At 41.4% G+C, this 17,236-nt stretch overlaps 1 protein-coding gene across 3 annotated transcripts in view; it reads left to right on the top strand.

The window, feature by feature from the left end:
* The window catches only part of LOC109957545 (connector enhancer of kinase suppressor of ras 2), a 50,586-nt gene that overhangs the window by 16,136 nt on the left and 17,214 nt on the right, over positions 1-17,236 (top strand). For all 3 annotated transcript variants that reach the window (XM_020595505.1, XM_020595504.1, XM_020595506.1), the window contains exons 3-9: positions 1,118-1,320; positions 1,977-2,064; positions 3,085-3,126; positions 7,074-7,193; positions 7,644-7,703; positions 7,851-7,919; positions 12,153-12,299. In XM_020595505.1, the coding sequence (XP_020451161.1) occupies positions 1,118-1,320; positions 1,977-2,064; positions 3,085-3,126; positions 7,074-7,193; positions 7,644-7,703; positions 7,851-7,919; positions 12,153-12,299 (729 nt within the window). The remainder of the gene's footprint in view (positions 1-1,117; positions 1,321-1,976; positions 2,065-3,084; positions 3,127-7,073; positions 7,194-7,643; positions 7,704-7,850; positions 7,920-12,152; positions 12,300-17,236) is intronic.

The following is a 17,236-nucleotide window of genomic DNA, read 5'->3' as shown; positions in this document are numbered from 1 at the left end:
CCTCCTTTGTAGTCACTGTGGTCGTGACTGTGTAGAACAGATCTAGATGCAGAAGAGGAATAGATACGTCTAGCTCAGCTTGTGTATTTGACTATTAGGATGTGTGTGTGTGTGTGTGTGTGTGTGTGTAGGAATCAGGCAGGATGTGGCTCGAGGTGCCTTGGGATGCTGAGTGCAATGTGGCTCAGTGGGTGTATGGTGTGTGTGTGTTTATTCAAAAGGGTCACAATGGGCAAAGTGCAAAGTGTCTGTTTTATGAACATGCTAATCAGGATTAATTCAAATTTCAGTTAATTTCATTCAGATTTACCATTTATAGTCAAAGTAGATTCTTTATCTATTCAACCTATAAAGCCTGTGGAAAGGTCATCCTTATTTATACAGATAAAAGTCCATACTGTATGTTGTATCCATTCCAAAATACACTGCAGTGGTTTCACATTACAGTGTGCTTTCCTGTTGCTTTATGGATTTTATAAACCTGTGATTCAGCCTTTTGAGAAAGGTCCTAATCTTTTTTGCTGAGTGTGAGATGAGAAGATTGATATCTTGTATCTTTGTCGTAATTATGAAGGTATAGCCAGGAGGTGATCAGCATCGCTTAGCACAAAGACAAGAAGCAGTAGGAAACAGCTACATGTAACTTTGCTATCTCCGAGGTTAAAAAGCATACCTACCATCTCCACAGGTTTGCTCATTAATATATATCATGCTTGATTAATCCGCACAGAGATGTAAAAAATTTGAAGAGACCCAAGTTAGCTTAGGTAATAAAGATAGAAGTGCAAGTGTTTGTGGTTGTTTGTCTGCATGTCAGCCCTGTGATAGACTGATGACCCGTGACCCTCGTTAAGATTAGTGGTATAGGTAATAAATGTGTCTGTGTCCCCCTGATTCCAGTCTTTCCAGGTTTCCAGGCTAAGCTGGGCTAAATCCCTGTCCTGAGCTCCATATTTAATGCACAGATGAGACAAAAATAATAATCTTTTCATCTAACTCTTGAACAGAAAGGGAATAAAACCACTGCTGAACAAACCCAAGTAAACTCAAATCTCACTCATCAGTCAAATATACTGTAATTTTACTTCTAAAACTAATCTTTCTGTTTGTCCTCCAGAACTATGGCCTAGAGACAGAGAACCTACGAACTTTGTCCCACAAGTTGAATGCTTCAGCAAAGAACCTCCAAAACTTCATCCTGGGTCGGCGGAGGGGTGGACACTATGATGGACGAGCTTCCCGGAGGCTACCCAATGATTTCCTCACCTCCGTGGTGGATCTGATCGGTGCAGCCAAGAACCTGCTAGCCTGGCTTGACAGGTTGGGACCACACCTGAGGCTGTAAAAGAGATTTGAATAATTTGACAATATCCCCAGTTTCTATCAAGTATGGACAATCACAAAAATCAGACTATATATAAAATCTTTGCTAATGTATGCTAATGTTTCTTGGTCTGGAAGAGAAGATGCATATCATTCGCAGTCTATTAAATGTCAATGTACAATGTACAGCTGGCTAGCTTAGCTTAACAGAGAGACTGGAGTTAACTTTCTTCTGTATTGGACAGATATAAGCGTGCTATCGTAGGCATTAAAGTTGTCTTTGTTTTGCCATTATGAATTTACATCAGCTAATTGACCCATGAAGCTGAGAGCACATACAATAAAATGTTGAGCTTTAGTGTATCCCTGAGTTGTGTTGCCTCCTGGCCACAATATAAAAGCTGCTTCTGTGCTGTGAGAGGAACAGAGAATAGCTTTTATTTCTCCCTCGCTGCCCTCTCAAAGCTTTTAAATTCACACTGTTAGCAAATAAATGAATGGAACAAAACAATTGAAGACAGCACTATAAAATAAAATTACTTTTGAAAAGTGAGTAAAAAAAAAAAAAATTAACAGAATGACCAGATATACTTTGCTGACATTCATTTATAATATGTGTGATATTATTAACTGGGTTCTTCTTTTTGTTTCAGGTCTCCTTTTGCCAGTGTGACAGAGTATTCATTACTGAAGAACAATATTGTGCAGCTCTGCCTAGAATTAACTACCATTGTACAACAGGTGCTTATACACACTCAAAAACACACAGGGTGAATTTATTACATACACATATAATAAAGGTCATGATTTGAACTGAAAGGGCAAAACTAAAGTGGCTTTGGACTGGGAACATCAATACAGATGCAGCTTGTTCTGATCTGTACCAGGAGAGGAACACGTGCCCACTGCCACAGGCTGTTTGCAGCATGGCTAATGGGATGGGTAGCTCAGTACTAGACTTCAGTCCCTGTGTAATGTATGGGCCCTGATGGAGATTGAACTAGGGGTCTACCATCCCTACATTTCCTGTTCTCACCATTCTGACCTAGAGGTGGACACATACACACTCTGATACTGTGTAGACTGCTCATTGTTTGGACAGAAAACTATGTCTGCTCTCCTGGACCTCATCCATGTCCTCCCTGTAAGAACCTGTTTAGAGTGTGTGTGAGTTTGTGCCCAGAGTGAGTCCTGGAGCTGAGCAGATAACACCCATCCCCTCTTACAAGGGCCACAGAGGGGAGGAAAGAAGAAGGGGCCTCTGTAGGTCCACAATGGGCCAAATGAACATGTAGCTGCCAGGGTGCATTGCGACAGACAAAAGTGGCAGAACTGCCTGCACTAATGCATCAAACAGATCTATCGGCTGCTACCGTGTACATCTGGTGGATTCAGTGGGCTGATTTCCCAGGAATAGATTAACTATCAGCTGTCATTAAATAACCATCTGTCACATTCAGATAATGTACAGTAGTTTCTAAATCCTGAGGAAGCTTGTGAAGCACCAGGTCACAGTGTAGATACAAAACTGATCAGTTCAGTGTATTAGTGCCTAGATTATGAAGTAATATACATAATGTGGAAGGTTCTAAATAAAAAAGCTGAATGCTGATGTTCTTCAGAAAAAGAAGTCTTCCATTTTCTTCTCTGCTGTTGACTTTCTCTTTTGTGATGGTTTTACTTGGAGAAGATATTTGAGCTTCTGTGCAAATGTTTACACTGATGCTTTTTCTTCTTCTCTCTCTTTCTTCTTGTTTAAAGGATTGCACTGTGTATGAGACAGAGAATAAGATTCTCCATGTGGTAAGTTTAATACACTGTGGCATACTCAACAATGACAGCTGCTAAATGGATAAATACAATAATCAGAAGATTTCTGTTTCAGCGTAGGCACCATTCCATTCCAGAGATTTCACAGAATCATAATTAAATAAAAGTCCTTATTGTTTTAAAGGTTTTAATTTGACATGTATTTTGTTACTTCCTGAGAGTTGGATAAGCTCTTTGCTCTGTACATTAAATATGAGGTGGCAGTCAGCATCTGGTTAGCTTAACTTAGCATAAACACTTGAGACAGAGGGAAACAGATAACTGAGCTCTGTCCAAAGGTAGGAAGGTCAGCCTACTGTGCCTGAACTTATAAAGCTAATTAACACATTATATCTCATTTGTCTTTACAGGAACTGAAGAAAAAATAGTCCAGCACATAACCCACCATAAAACTAAACACACTGATGATCACACAAACGAGGTATAATGTTTTAACCTGAGAGCTTTAGAGCTTTTGACAGAGCCAGGCTGCTCTCCCCTCCCCCCCCCGTCTCCTGGCCTAATGTTAAGTTAAGTTTAGTTAATGATGTCACCCAGTCTTTTCTACTAACTCTTGTTGATGTGAAGTGATTTTCAAAAATGTCAAACTACTACTGAGTAAAATCTTATCTCTACTGCAGGTAGTAGACAGTATTTGGCAATTATGCTCCAGTAGTGCAAATGTACTCATTGCGCTTGTGAAACACAATTGCATCCAAAAACAAAGTGAAAAAAAAAAAATAGAGGCAGCTAAACAAAATGTGTTTGCCTATGTGTGTTTGTGTTTTCTGTGTGGAGGTATGTGCAGAGCACTGTGTGTTTTTGTCAGAATTTATGCAAGTTAAAGTGCAATTGGGCCCGAGGCCTATGGAAAGTGCCAGTTTAGCTCCTGTGTGTGCGTGCGTGCATGCATGCATGACAAAAATCTGTCTATGTCCGTGTGTGAAACTGAGCAAGCATCTAATGTCTGATCTGGGCTGACAGTTGGACTGGGATGCTTCCTGCTGCCATTCCAGGTCAGGTGAGGGAAACCAAATAAAATGTTGGCAGGGGAACATTCTAGGCATTTATTTTAGCCCATGGAAAATACTCAGATTAGATGTTCTGTCAATATATGTTGTAATTATGCAATAATATGACATATTTCTATAATCAAAAACAATCACAAGACTGTATTTGAGATGTTAGTCTCCTCAGGTTGTGATGTCCCTCCTGTCAACATTACCCCCTCCTTAGCTTTTGGCTTGTGGAGCCATTTACCTCTGTTGTTACAGCCTTGTTAATACTGGATAAGGATGGCGACACTGGACAGAATCACATATTTAAATGGCTCGTCACATGTGCACGCACATATACAGTACACGCACACACACAAAACACTGGGTGCCAGACTAAAGGCTGCTCATGACTAAGCCTGTTATGTGTGGGAGGTTAATGTGTGAAATAGGGAGATGGTGTGAGGGGAGACAGAAGAGGAATTGTCTGTTTTTAGATGCTGCTTTCTTGCTGATCCTTGTTTACTATGCGTTTTAGAAACAAATGAACACGAGATAAAGTTTTATATCATTTGTCTAAGAACTTTGAATATTTTTTATATAACTGACTTGTTCAATGTGTCATGCCTTAGTAAAAAAAACGACTTCACTCTTATGCTATATTGTTTAGTGAAATGAAAAGCTGAAACTGATACACAAAGCCTTAGTTGATCACTCACATATGAAACACTGAAGTTAGCCAGCTGTTTGGAGACAGGATGAAAAAAAGCTCTTTATTAGGATTAAAATTCATATAAGCTTTTTTTCCTCCTCACCTAAATTACAAAAGCAAATCATTTTATGATAATCTTCCCCAAAATATCAGACTCTTCCTTTATGTATGTATGGTTTTTGGTCCAGACAAACATGTAGGTGAGAGTCTCCCAGTCAGTGAGTGCCCAGTGTGCGTACAGCGTGGGATTCAGAAACCGAGGCTCTGGTCAGCTCTGCTGCAGCTACTGTAGTGTTAATTGTACATTTGGCAGCTTTTGCTCAATTATGCAAAACTCACTACGGTCTGCAGCACTCACATGGACAGGCGTAGTGTGTGTATGTTTGTGTGTGATAGACAGACAGATAGATAGAGAAAGAGAGACAGAGAGGGAGAGAGAGAACAAGAGAGATAAGATATGAGCATGTGCCTGATGGAGCGTGAAGTGAATATGAGTGTGTGTTTTTAATGCATGCATGCATAAGAATGAGAGGAATTACCTAAGAGTGTCCTAGCTGTGTGTTTTCCCTGACTCTCCCTTCTACTTCTCTGATTTTCCACCTCATTTTCTCTGTCGTTGTTTCAGTTCAGGTTTATATTTGCTATTGGTAGTCATGCACATGCATCCGGAAACAAACACTGGTGTGTGTTAGCATGTGAATGTGTGCACATGAGAGAGAAGTTGCAAGTCCACGAGGAAGAAAGTGAAAGTGAGAATGAGAATAGAGGAGGTAGTGAGTGTGGGAGGTCAGACGTAGAAGTTAACGTCCCTGTAATCTGCACTCTGATTCTCTGGAAACATATCAGATCAAAGCTGGGTGTTTCGGAGTCTTCATGCTGGCCTTTTGTCTCACAGCCCTGTCTTAATCCCAGGTCAAGAATATTAGTCCAGTGATCAAAGACGGACACAGCAGAGCCACAGCATTGTCATTTGCTGTGGTTTCTTGGGATTTCACTTTAAGCCTCTATAGACAGGATCAGAAATGAACTCCTTTCTCCTTTTTTGTTAACATTTTTTTCATTTCTTCACTTATTTTCTTTTTCAGATTAAAGCTCAAGATGTTGTTCATACACTGTTCATGTGTATGCCATGAACAGTGCTGGGTATCCCTCAGCTGTATAAATTATTACTGGATAAACAGAAACAGGCACTGTAATGTTCTAATAACTGACCCAGAAAAGCAGGGAAGTCTGTGTGTGACTGAGAGACAGTGAGAGAAAGAGCATAAGCATCACATAGTCAGCTCGTTGAAGATTCTCCACTTTTTCCCTCACAATCTATGAAGTGTAGGCTCTGAGCTATGGTGTGTGTGTGTGTGTGTGTGTGTGTGTGTGTGTTCATACCATAACTAGATTCTAGTGCTTTCTTGTTATAACTGAGATCAGAAGACTTTTTGTGCAGGATCCATCACTGTCCTGCTGTTTGTGTGAATGTCAAAAACATACTCTTACATTACGTTTCTTACATTCTAGTATGTGTGCACACGTTTGCATCTATGTGCGCACTATGCAGCGATGCAGTTAAGCAGAATAGCAAGGGTAACAGTCTCAATAAACCTGCTGCAGCCAGCCAGCTGAGATTAGCAGGCAGAGATGTAGCTGATGATAAATGAATTTGCATGCGTGACCAAGCACACAGATAGCCTGAAAAACTGTCAAGAACAAAGGAAGTGGGGAAGCCATGCTTTTGATTATTTGATGTATTTACTCAAGATGCACTCAGATGGAGAAATATGTAGTCTAAAAGAAATTACAGCACAGATAATCCACCCACTCTACAATGTGTCTGAGTTGGTTTAGTTGATGTGAATGCAAAAATAGCCTTTATCTTCAAAGAAAAAAAATGATTAAAGATAACAACAAATGAAATCTCTTCTCTGTAATTTAGATGTTAGGAAATGTCATCTGGGCACCTCGGGGTGCCTGTTATCGGTGATGTGTTGTTCTGTCTGTGACGATGTTTTGTGGGCATGCCCGTGGACAGATTGTGACAGGAAAACAGTTTGTGTGCTGGAGCGGTGGAAGCGGTGATACGGAACAATCTGATGAAGTGATTTCTGTTTCACCTCCTCTAGCTAGGTCACAGCATCCCCCGTGGGCCAAAACCAATCTCAGAAATGTTCATTCCCTTTTATGTCACTCTCTCTTCCTGTCATCTTACTCTCTGCTCTCTTTACCTCTGACTCTGTCTCCAGTGTAAGACCCTAGCAGGGATATGTGACCACATCATCTCTCTGTCGTCAGACTCTCTGGTCTCTCAGTCAGCCCATCTAGAAGTGGTCCACCTTACCAGCATCATGCCCAGTGAAGGGCTGGTAAGCACACATCTGAGGATGAACACACATACTCAAACATATCAAAAATCCTAAAGCAAAAATCCAAGTGGAATTTTCCTAAAAAGAAAAAAATGGCATTCAAACATTTGGGTTGTTTTTACAAAGCAATTCAAGGCTGTGTTAATAGTTTTTTTCCTTAACTATAGACAAATTAATGGAAAAAACAAACAAATCTGAGGAAAAACAACAAAAGAAGATACTTTCATACTGAGTTTGAGGGTCCCTGAATGGTTTGAAGAGTATAGAATCTATGAGTGAAAAATAAGCTTAATCATACACCATAGCCTTCAAAGTCGATCCGACAGGGATATGGGACCAACATCAACAGTCGCCATGGGGGATTTTTGACCAGAATGTCAGACAGCGCTCTCCATGTAATCCCATGTACACCGACTCCACCCTCTCTGCCTGTATGTGCTTGTGCTTCAGGGGATGTATATCAAATCAACGTACGACGGCCTCCATGTAATCACCGGAACCACAGAGAATGTGAGTTTTTGTTTCAGTCAGTCAGAAGCTGACACTCCATCAAGTACAATTTGTAATCTTATGTCCAGTTATGGGAATGATTTTACACCTCTGTACCTCCTGAATCTGCTCCCATTGTCCCCTGTCTTTCGATGGCTTCCTCTACAGTCTCCAGCAGACCAGTGTAAGAAGATCCATGCAGGGGACGAGGTGATCCAAGTCAACCACCAGACAGTGGTGAGTTGCTTCTCGGTCGAACACTGCGGTGATACAGAGTCACAGGATATATGTACAGTACTTTGCAATCTGTGCTGTGTTGAGGAGCTGTCAAGGTACATGATGTCTGCTACCACCACCATCACCATGGTGCTTCCTATCCTGTGCCTGCGTCACTATGTAGGCTAATTAGACTTGCTGTGGGAGCAGATTATAGGACAACTGATACAAGACCTTTGTTAGGGTCCACTGTGATTGTCAGCTCACTCTTTCTGGAATTTGTTCTCGTTGTTGTAAGAGCCCCTTGAAGAAGGCATTTGGTTGGAAATATGAACTGATGTTCCACTTTCAGACCTGAATAAGTTGAATTTCTGCCTTCAACTCATAACATCACAGGGAGGCACAAAAACGGGCAGCCATTTTAAATGGAACAGTGCCTCGTGAAAGCATGTGATTGCTGTCTATTCCTGTGCTGTCAGCTCTGGCACAAATGATTTGCTCCCGAGTTTATTTGAGATTTCTGAAGGGGGAGAAAAAGGCTTTGTGCCTCTGTGTAGACATGTTTTGTGTGCTTTTCCCGTAAGTATTTCCTCGTACGTCAAGGTGTAGGTGCTGCTTGTGTGAAAGCTTGAATGCAGGCACCGGGAAGCGGCGTTGATTGACGCGAGAGGGAGCCGCCTGTTATCTTTCTCCTTCTCACTCCTCTGGGTGACAGTGCAGATCACACCCTGCCAGGTTCACAGCTCCAACCCCCCATTACTCCCTCAGCTAGACCCTCACCACTCTGATCCCTCACTCTGGGGGAGGAGATAAGAACGGGGAGACAGAGGTGTATGTGTGTGTGTGTGTGTGTGATGGAGAAGGGAGAATGAAGTGGTGAAGTGATGCTGGGATGAGGCAGAGCTGTGAGAGTGAGGCACAAAAGGGAGGAGGAAGTAATGAGAATCTTAAGGACGATGACAGGAAAAGGAGGGGAAGGAGGGCAACAGAGAAATTTCTAGTCAGTACAGATTTTTTTTTTGAATAATAACTTGAGCTGTTGTGAAAGATGGAGACACACTACCATTAAACTCTCTGTCAGCATTGCAGCTGCTAAGTTTATCTAGCGAGGCTCCTATTTAAATATTAGATTACTGTGAATGTTGAATTAAAAAATTACATTACATTATGGAATCATTATGAAGGCATATCCCCCATTTAACAACAGCCCTGCTTCATGTCTATACACGAGCTTCTGTTTGGGACCCACTTAAAAACAGGACTCACAGTTTTTTAGCACAGCTTCTCTTTTGAGGTGAAATGTGGGATTTGCTCAAATAAGAAACTGACTGTTTAAAGAGGCAACATACTTATGTGGCAATGATAGCGCCTGGGAAAATAATGAAGACCCCTGGGATTTGAAAAACCTCTGCAGCAGCAGCTTATGCTTGGTTATCATTTTGGTAGGTCTTTCCCATGCTTCCTTTTGCTGTGTGCATGTTTGCATAACAGCACAGTTTTAAACTGGCCTGGTTAGGACCTGTTCTGTGTTTCACACACTGTACGTACAGTCTGTTATTATGGTGGACCAAACAAGAACATTATAGTATCTGTGAGCTCACTGTTTTGGTTTTATGGCCTGTTGTAATTCATTTGTACTGCTTTCATTGGTGTTGCTTCAGCAACAGCGAGCAGCAATAAAAGTTCTAAAATCAAACTGTACACTACCTGTCCAGACTGAAACCGCAGACAAAGTTAGCAACCACCTGGTGAACATAGTGGGCAGATATTTTACTCACGAGCTGGTTGAGACCAAAACAGAACTAAAAGGAGCACGGGTAACTTTTTTTTTTCAGGTGGTGCTAATGTTGGTTTTTATCTGCTGGTACAAATAGGTGACAGTTTGCTAAGCCATTAAGGTGATAATGATCAGTATGCTCTTTAGAGCATGTTGTGCTGTTCCGAGTGGCTCAGAATCAATTAATGCAGGTTTACTTGTTGTCTAAACACAAGCAGTTATAGAAGAACTTTGCCTGTATAAAATAGTTCAAAGCAAACTGATGATTTAATTCAGAAACATTTTGATCAAATGAGAGTAGGTTCAGGTACATCCTAGTGTGTCCTCCTTTTTGGTTTAGTGGGCAGACCAGGACAGATAATGCAGAGGTAAGTTATCTCCAACGCAGCCTGCTGCAGATGAACCCTGGCTGAACCCAGTGTTCTGAAATGGGCCAAGAGAACAAGGAACAGGGTGCAACAGGCTGACACAGGCTGGTCATCATTATGTCAGGAACAAGGTCAGAGCAGTTCTGTCTGTTTGTGAGTGACTGTGTGTGCGTCTGTGTGTGTACTGGCCTCTGTGGACACTTCCAGTAGCTGAGACTAGCGTTACCAATCAATGGGCTGGCGCGAGTGCTGTGAGCTGTGGAGACAGGCTGGCCACAGGAAACACTGGAATCAATTTTTAACTCTTTTACCAGCTCTCTTCACCATACTGACTAAGCCATCTCTGTTTGAGACAGTAGACCAGTGGTACTGGGACAGTATGGTGGATAGTTGTAGTGTCTTTCTGATTGGATGGCAACAAAGTAAATAAAGGCTCTGTGTAATCTGCATGCCTGATGTTTACTAGAGGGTAATTTTATCTTTATAAGTGTCTCAGATATAAACCATGTTCAAACTAAAAAGCTCTCACCTTTCTACCAAGACAACACAAAATTCTAAGCATCTTATATGAGTATTGTTTTGAAATGTTTAAATATGTATGTTAAGTTTGCAGTGGATCCACCATTTTGGTCCAGACTGCCAGCTATTGACTTGCCATGAAACTCTGTACAGACATTCATGGTCCCCAGATCATGTGATTCCGCTGGCTTTGCCTCTTGCACCACTATGAGCATGATCTCTTTTGAATGAAATATTTCACCAATTATTGAATGGTTTGCCAGAGATTCATGATCCCCAGAAGTTGAAGCTCGCTGACTTTGGTGACCCGCCTGACTTCTTCTAGTGCCACCAGCTGGCATTTATCCAGTCAGTATCTCAATATCCACTGGATTGGAACAAAATTTGGAACACACATTCACATATAGTGCCACCATCAGGACTAAACTGAATTGTCTACATCACCTTTGTACCAGCAGGACAGCCCCCAGAGAACACCAGAAAAATGGGAAACAAACCTATTGCACATGGCCCAGAACTGAAAAATGAGGGTTGATTTAGACCAGAAGCTCTGCTTTCCAACAAAAACAATAACAACAACCCTCAGGCCAGGCCTGACCTTGTGGTCAACCTCCCACAGGCAGCTATACATTGTGGAACTAACTTTATCAAAGCTGCAGTGGAGGAAGCATTTGAACATAAAAGGCCCAAATATTCAGACATAGGGGATGAGGCAGCATGGCAGGGCTGTTGGACACAGGTGTTTCCAGCTGAGGTCTTTGTAGCAAACACAACCACCAGGCTTCTGAAGCAGATGGGAGTCCGAGGTCGACTCTTCAGCAAGCCATAAGGTTTCTGTCAGAGGCAGCCAAGTGAGGCAGCAACTAGCTATGGCTATGAAGAAGGGATTCCAAATGGACTGTAAAATAACAATAGAAGGGGTAAAAGCAGAGGGGGGTCCACCTGGGATGCCAGGTGTCACTGATGAGCCCTCTAGGAGTGTCATGGGCTCATCATCATCAAAACACAGAGGAAGGACAGTGCCCACCTGCCAACCCCAATGATGCAATGACCACTGCCCTTACTCAGGACACCAAGGAGCTGCCAATTTCACAAGGGATTGTAAGATCATGTTCTGACAGCTCAATGTCAATGTCAAAGTATAGTGTCCACTAGCATGGTTGTAGAATAAAGGACATTGTGAAAATATCACCTTTGATGACATGTGGAGTTACTTCAGAGTTAGTCAAGTTAGTTGTCATTGCTGTAGATATATATGTGCTATCTTGGTTCATATCATTTTCATCAACAAAAGGGGGTGTTAGGTTTCATGATAATTGTGATGCTGTATATTTTTATTGCATTTCATTATTGTTATCAATAGAATGAAACCTGAAAGGCTGAAGAAAATACTTGCACAAACAGAACTCTGAATCTTGAAAGTAGAGGCTTTTCTTTAGCCCAACATAAATTTGAAAATATACATCATAGAAGCAAAATGATTCAAACTCGTCCTGAAAGTCTATAGCTAGTGTCAAAGTATATGTCTTGTGCCACATACATGTCCCTTTCTTGTAGCAAAACATTACCACAAATGTGTGTGCACCTCAGGTGGGCTGGCAGCTGAAGAACCTGGTCAACGCTCTGAGAGAGGACCCATGCGGGGTCATCCTAACGCTGAAGAAAAGGCCCCAGAACACCTTAAGCTCAACACCGGCTCTGCTCAGGAACGTCCGCTGGAAACCACTGGGCCTGCAGGTGAACACCAGCCTGAGCAGTACCTGATCTGAACAGTGCTAAACTCACTCAGTGACCAGAGTTTGAAGGACCAGTATAGCTGATTTTTTTTTAACAAGAATGTAAGAAATTGTAATTTGGACTTCAAGGCATGTGTTTTCTCATTTCTACACAGTTTTGTAGATTTAAATTTGCACTATTCTTGTGCAGTTAAGACACTGCAGAAGCATCATTTGCCATTATATGGACAGTAAGCTCTGTTGTACCTCAGAGTTTTTCTTTGATACACTTTCAGCTCTTGGTTTTACTGCCCACACTCTGATTTCTTCCACTGGAATTAATGAAAAACCTTTTTTCAAAGGAAACATGTCCACTGTTTGACTTTGCATCAAACCTACTGTTGGGCATTTAACTAAATCTCTGTGTTGCTACCACAGATGTGCTCATAGATACTGTAAATCTCCACCTGCAGAAATTGAATGCAGACCAAAAGCATATTTTTAGATATGGGCAGGGAAAAGATAGCTAATTAAATCTTATCTTAGCACCTCAGGGTTGTGTGAATGATTTACGTAAACGCTATCATATGATCTGGGCTTCCTGCTCAGGAACTAGTGCAGGGCAATACAAGGTCACCAAAAAGTTCATTCATTCTCAAATTCACATTTGTCCAAAAGGACATCTCTTTTTCAAAAGAGAGTAAATTTGTAATGTGCAGTAGATCTAAAAGGTGAAATCCCTTTTTAATGGCTTCCAGCTCAAAGCAGGTGCACACATTTTATTTAAGGGGAAATACCTTCTAAATCTGTCACTCACTCAGAAGCCAGAAAAATCACTTGACAACTTTAGTGCACAAAAAGAACAGGCAGTGCTGAGGCGGAGGGGTGAGGCGAGGGCCAGTCTGACGCTTCCTGAGTGCTTTGTGTGTTTTGTCAGACCCGTGTTCCAAGGCTGCTATTTTTAACCTCTCTCTGGCTGATTCATTTACATGTTATATGCATGCTTTGATCTCTGCTTGGCGCTCAGATGCTCTTTGGCTTTTCTCTTTCTTCTGTTCCTTAATTTTTCATTTTTGTCTAGGTGTCCCTTTTCTTTTTATGCTTCCTTCATTCTCTTCCGTGTTTCTTCTTTATTCTTTTCAAGCAACTATTTTTTTTTATGTCTGTGAGCATATTAATGCAGCATTTAGCAGTATACATATGTTCACATAAGAGACCTACAGATTCAGCTACCCCAAATCTTTTGCAAATGTTTTCTGTGATGGTCTAGAAGCCATTAAACCCTAAAACTATAGTACATACTGCAACTTCATCGCCATCTTTGTCTCCAGCAAGACAGAGGGCTGTTCCTGTGTCCAGGTTGCTGCCTTGTTTGATCATCAGTCTAAGTTGTTACCATGAGCTTATTGTTTGCTGTGTGCAACAGCAGAGGATGGTGAAATTCCTACCCTGATGGACTGCTAACACACAAATGCATCACAAGCGCACAGATCAGAGCACCGAGACATCAGTGGGAGAAGAGAAGAAAGGAGTGTTTTAGATTTGTTCTCTCTCAGAAAGACTGGAGCTCTTAATTATTCATAAGCAACTACAGGCAGCTTCACTGGCTCTGAAACAAGAGCTGCTACTCAGCAAATACTAGAGATAATTCACTGAATCCAAAATATCCTGCTAAACAGGCTGTGTGTGTGTGTGTGTGTGTTCTTGTACGTGCTAATAACAAGGACCAAAAAAAGTATTTTTTTGCTAAACAGTGAGGACATTTTGGCTGGTCCTCATTGTCTGAAACAGCTTTTTGAGGGTTACGACTCAGTTTTAGGGTTCAGGTTAGAATTAGGGTTAGTTTTGGGTTAGGAATTTTGTTCTAATGGTTTGGGTTAGGGTACGGGGCTTGGGAATGCATTATGTCAATGAGTGTTCTCACAAAGATAGAAGTACAGGTATGTGTGTGCGTGCATTTCTAAACATAGCTATATTCATGTTTGTCCATCTGTATGTGTCAAGGGTGTTTCTGTGCATGTTTGGGCATGTGTGCAGAGACATTTTTCCATTATCCATCCTGTTGCTCATTGGAGAGGTGAAGGAACTGGGTCACTGCACTCTGCAAGCATGCATTTTGGATACACACTGTACATACACACTCCCAAAATCAAACACACATACATCCCAAACACACGCAGACTCTCTAAGCCTGGTTTTGGAGGATAAATTGCACGGCTGTGAAGTTTAGCCCAAATGTGGCAAACGTTCAGCTGGATTATAACTGAGCCCACAAAGGAAACAATTTATTTCAGCAAATTATCATGTGATTCAAGCCACAAATCCCTCCATGGCAACCTCTCATCTCATACAAAATAATGGCACGTATCTCTCTCCCCCTCTGTGGCCATGTGACTGCGTGTTTTGTCCACAGTAGGAGGGAGTAAAAGCTATTTGATGATCAACTGTAATTAAAATGATGCTAGTTATGATTTTAACAAAAGCACAAAGATTATTCACTGTGATGGTGCATATTGCACACGTGCATGTCTGCCACACTGCCGCAAGATGTGCAAGTAGTGTGCACATCTTGTAGTCACACATGTGCCACACACTGTCTGTGACCTCACGGTATTAAATATGTTATACATTTAGAAGCATAAATTGTAAACGCCTGCTATTTTAGGAGACATGTTTTGGTCAATTGTGTATTATTGATGGAGCAGCTGAATGGGTTTCTCACACCTTACAGTACTTACAGTACATTATTTTGAGGTATTTTTGTGACAGCTATAGTAGTAACTTGAAAAGATGAATGTACACACTCTTTATACAGTGGAAGGAGTGGACAATATCTAAAGGTTTTATCATAATTAATATCTCCCAATAACAGTAAATGTAATAATAACTGCTGAAAAGCCAACTTCACCTGATGTTCTATTACATAACTGGTCTCCTGCCACCAGGTCATATCCTATCATCTTCATCAGCAGATAGAGTTTGAGGCTTAACCTTTATGGCAACATGGATGAAAAAGTGCTCAGAAACAAATAGAAAAGTGACTTCTTCCAAGCGTCACCAACTCCAAGCTGCTACTTCAACATGAAAATGCAAGATTCACGCTCTAAAAACATGACAGCTTAACATGGCAGCCTCAGTGATAGGAGACCCACTCCTATTTAGATATAAAAGGCTCAATCTAAGATAAAAAAAAAACACACTGATGATGATTGTTATTTTTTGGTGATTCCATATTAACGAAAACCTAATTATGCATACTATAGCCCATTTCTGCTAATAAATACTTCTATATCTTCCACCTTTAAATGCAAATTAAAAGCAACTATTTCATCACAGCACAAAGTAGCAACATGAAAGCGTAGATACCCAGTACGTTTAGTACAGCCATGGCAGACTGTGGATACTCAATGTTCTCATTATACTTTGTACGACCTTCGCTTGTCTTCCCAACACTAACCTCTGAGTACTTTAACACTAGAGGTGGGTGTATATACAGTCTGCTAAACAGCCCCAAAAACTTTTATATCTGTGTCAAACTGTGGATTCGTGACATGATATATTCTCAGTTTAATTCAAATGAGGCACCGAACAATAATTTGATTGGGTTAAAATAAAATGCCCCATTTATTACAGATTTGCTCACAGTTTTTTAATAACCAATAATAAAATATCCTTCAGGTAGGTATGTTATGTTCATTGTTCAGTTTCTCATCCAGCCCTGGGCAAACTGTTATTTATCATTTTATATAACTATACCTAGTCAAGGTATTATTAAGAATATTAGAGTATGTGCTAATTAATGTGTGTATTAGAGTCTCAGAAAGGCTGAGCAGTAGATTTTTAGGTAGTCTGAAGTGGACGCAGCAGGGGTCACATGGATTAAGTGCTGTTTTAACCAACTGAATTTTGCCCGCTGTGGAACTCCCAGCTCACTCTCCTTCTACTTCTACCCCCCCACACCCCTTTTTCATGCAGGCAGTAGTGGGCTGTAATCACTAAATTACTGTTTTCACTCTCAGCTCCAGTCACCACACTGCACAGCTCCCCTGCTTTGCTCTCCCTCTTTTTCCACCCTGTCTCCATTATTTACTGTGAAGCCGTCTTACTGTAAGCTGCCTTCATGAGAGGAAGACTGTGCAGGCAAAAGAGATGAAGCCTGGGGATGGAGGTAGTGGGGATGGTGATGCAGGGGAGAGAGAGAGGAGAGTGGAGAGTTCTGAATATGAAATGAATTTTTCTAATGCACTGCTGATGAAATGATGAAACACTGGGCTTCCTTAATGAGAGCACTGCCTGCCTCGCCATCGCTCGGGCTGCATGTTTATCTATTCTGTCCACGCTCACCTCTCCTTTCTAATATAATAGACTCCTCACACATACAGTGAAACACTCCATTTTTCAAAATCTGGGAAATCTCATCCTCAGGGAGACACTGTCAGTACAAGCTACGCATTTGTCACACCGGCTGTTGTGACTGAGAATAAATATAGTTCATTGGAAATTTGAACTGAGTTTCTATGACGTCTGAAACGAGGCATCCTGTCCTCACGAAGAAACTGATGACAAATGAATCTACGTGTCCTTGAGTCAAGCAGAGGCAGGAGGCCACGTTAGCTTTCCTCAGTCCTCCTTCTTTTGTAATATAGGAGCAGGGAGGGGTGTGCGAGGAGACCGAGGAAGAGTAAGGAGAGGATGGGAGCGGAGGGGTTGTCATGGGAACAGACATGGAGAGCCCTATGTGAGTGGAGAGGTTTAAGACAAAATGACAGAATAGTGAAGCGATTGAATGTGGGAGATGCTGCACAGTCACATATAAAATACAGAGAGATATTAAAAAAGACAACATACACAACATGGCAGCTCTGTGGAAATGGCTCTCTTGCTTGTGATTCGGTGTTAAACCGTGCGATGGATGCAGCACAAGAAAGATATCACAAATAAATGGTCTGCTTGTAACAG

Source organism: Monopterus albus, unplaced genomic scaffold, assembly GCF_001952655.1.
Source record: "Monopterus albus unplaced genomic scaffold, M_albus_1.0 scaffold27.1, whole genome shotgun sequence".
Taxonomy (NCBI): domain Eukaryota; kingdom Metazoa; phylum Chordata; class Actinopteri; order Synbranchiformes; family Synbranchidae; genus Monopterus; species Monopterus albus.
The sequence above is the reverse complement of the archived record's forward strand: the minus strand, read 5'-3'. Positions and strand labels throughout refer to the sequence as shown.